This window comes from Cyprinus carpio, chromosome A4, assembly GCF_018340385.1.
Source record: "Cyprinus carpio isolate SPL01 chromosome A4, ASM1834038v1, whole genome shotgun sequence".
Lineage (NCBI taxonomy): Eukaryota > Metazoa > Chordata > Actinopteri > Cypriniformes > Cyprinidae > Cyprinus > Cyprinus carpio.
In genome coordinates this window covers 4769429-4771622 of record NC_056575.1, presented here as the reverse complement: position 1 = coordinate 4771622, position 2194 = coordinate 4769429, and the positions used below count along the sequence as shown (strand labels likewise).

General features: G+C 38.1%; 1 protein-coding gene across 1 annotated transcript; it reads right to left on the bottom strand.

The window, feature by feature from the left end:
* Positions 1-234: 234 nt before the first annotated feature.
* On the bottom strand, positions 235-1765 carry LOC122139370 (scavenger receptor cysteine-rich type 1 protein M130-like). The gene is made up of 3 exons (XM_042736211.1): positions 1338-1765; positions 618-688; positions 235-243 (listed from the first exon to the last, which is right to left on the bottom strand). The coding sequence occupies exons 1-3, from the start codon at positions 1564-1566 to the stop codon at positions 235-237; spliced, it is 309 nt and encodes a 102-aa protein (XP_042592145.1). The 5' UTR covers positions 1567-1765.
* Positions 1766-2194: the final 429 nt, after the last annotated feature.

Below are 2194 nucleotides of genomic sequence, written 5' to 3'. Positions count from 1 at the left end.
CTGATCCAGTAAGGCATAAGGCAATACCCATCCAGATTGGTCCTGATCCTGGTCCAAAATGAGCAGCACCAACAGCAAAAACACAATATCCAAACACCAGCCAAATCCCAGTCACTGCACCTGCAAGCACCAGCCATAATCCCATCCATCATCACACACTGTTCCCCACTGACTCTCTGTGAAGAACCTCCACTCGACCAGCACAGCGACTGCTGCCATTCACCAGTCTCACATTCACACGGTCTAAATATTCAACAGAGAGAATGACCATAAAGAAAAATTGAAGGACAGAGAGAAAATGGAAAAGTCAGGTGAGATGCAAAAACTACTCAAAAAAACAAAAAAAAAAACAACTACATTTTATAAATGGTTTTAATTCCGACCTGCACACACCAGTCCAACATCACTTTCATGCAAACAGTTGTTGTCATGTGATGGTGATGTTGGACAGAGGTGAATCTGAGACTCATTTCCTCTGCACTGAATCTCTTGTGTCCACATCTGAGCGTCTCCTTTGCCAAAAGCAGCTGCTCCCAGCACCTGTACAGGAGCCCCCACAGTCCAGCTTCTCTACACACAACCTCTGCATCCTGCTGGTCAAAGGCAGCAGCACACACTGACATCCACGTCTGGTTATGAAGGATCTCTAACCTCCCAGAGCAGCGAGAACCTCCAACCAGCCGGACTCCTGAAGAAAGAAAGAAAGAAAGAAAGAAAGAAAGAAAGAAAGAAAGAAAGAAAGAAAGAAGAAAGAAAGAAAGAAAAGATAACACTTAAGGTTCTGTTTGTTAATATCATGTTTATGCATTGGGTATCACAACCTAACAATGAACATTATTTTAAAACGTTTATTGATTTAAGATAATGTTATTTAATAAATATTGCTCCTTTTTATTCAGGCTTATCCAACATGATACATTAATAATTTTTACATATTGATATATTTAAAATGTATATGCAGAAATTAATATTACCCTAGGTTAATAAATGTTGTAAAAAAAATAATCCTTTTTAATTCAATAAAACTAAATGTAAAAAAAAAAAACCCAATAAAAATGTGATATCAAATATTAAATCTATATATGTCTGATGCTTATTTTAGATCTTGACATTATTTTCTCATGAAAGAAAAAAATACCGGTTTATTCTACCATAAAGAAAAAAATATTTAAGAAATGGAAAACAAAAAGCATTACTCATAACACACAATTAAAGATTAAAAAAAAAAACATAAAACAAATAGAAAATGACTCCTAACACTAGCATTTAATAAAAATTATTAATGAAACGCTTGATTTAAGGGAGGTGGCTCATTACTAAAGATTTAAGCAGTTTACCTGAGCAGATGACTCCAGCATCTCCATAAGAACCACAGCCTTGTTCAACCTGTCCTAATGACCCACAGTTCTTTAGTGTAGATTCTGATCCAGTACACATGGCAACACTCATCCAAATTGTTTCCAATCCTGGTCCAAAATGAGCAGCACCCATCAAGTGTGCATTAGCCAGAGCATCTACAGGTTCTCCACAGTCCAGTTCTCTACACACCACTGCAGCATCAGCCATATCCCAACCATCACCACACACTGTTCCCCACTGACCTCTATGAAGAACCTCCACTCTACCAGCACAGCGACTGTGACCACCAACCAACCTCACATTCACACGGTCTGTATATTAAACAGAGAGAATGTGAGATGAAGAGACAATAAAGGGCAGAGACAAAGAAATATTGATATCGGCAAAACACAGAGACAGATAAACAGAAAACCGCATACTAATCTTTAAAAAAAAAAAGTATTTTACTCAAATAAATTAATTACCAGCACACACACCAGTCCAGCATCATTGTCATCAGAACAGTTGTATTTGTGTGGCAGTGATGTTTGACAGAGGTGTATCTGAGATGTCATTTCCTCTGCACTGAATCTCTTGTGTCCACATCTGAGTTGTCTCCTTTGTCAAAAGCTGCTGCCCCTAGCACCTGTTCAGGAGCCCCACAGTCCAGCTCTCTACACACAACCTCTGCATCCTGCTGGTCAAGTAGGCAGCGCACACCACTGACATATCCACGTCTGATTATGATAGATCTCCAAACCATCCCAGAGCAGCGAGAACCTCCAAACCAGAGCCGGATTCTACATATATATATATATATATTAATAATAATAATTATTATTATTATTATATAATA

What these genes read in the sequence shown, in the direction of transcription:
- LOC122139370 (XM_042736211.1), bottom strand. Translation starts at nt 1,566, where the DNA reads ATGGCTGATGCTGCAGTGGTGTGTAGAGAACTGGACTGTGGAGAACCT. An exon ending in TGCTGGAGTCATCTGCTCAG is followed by an intron (nt 689 to 1,337) that starts GTAAACTGCTTA and finishes TTCTTTCTTCAG; the next exon opens with GAGTCCGGCTGGTTGGAGGT.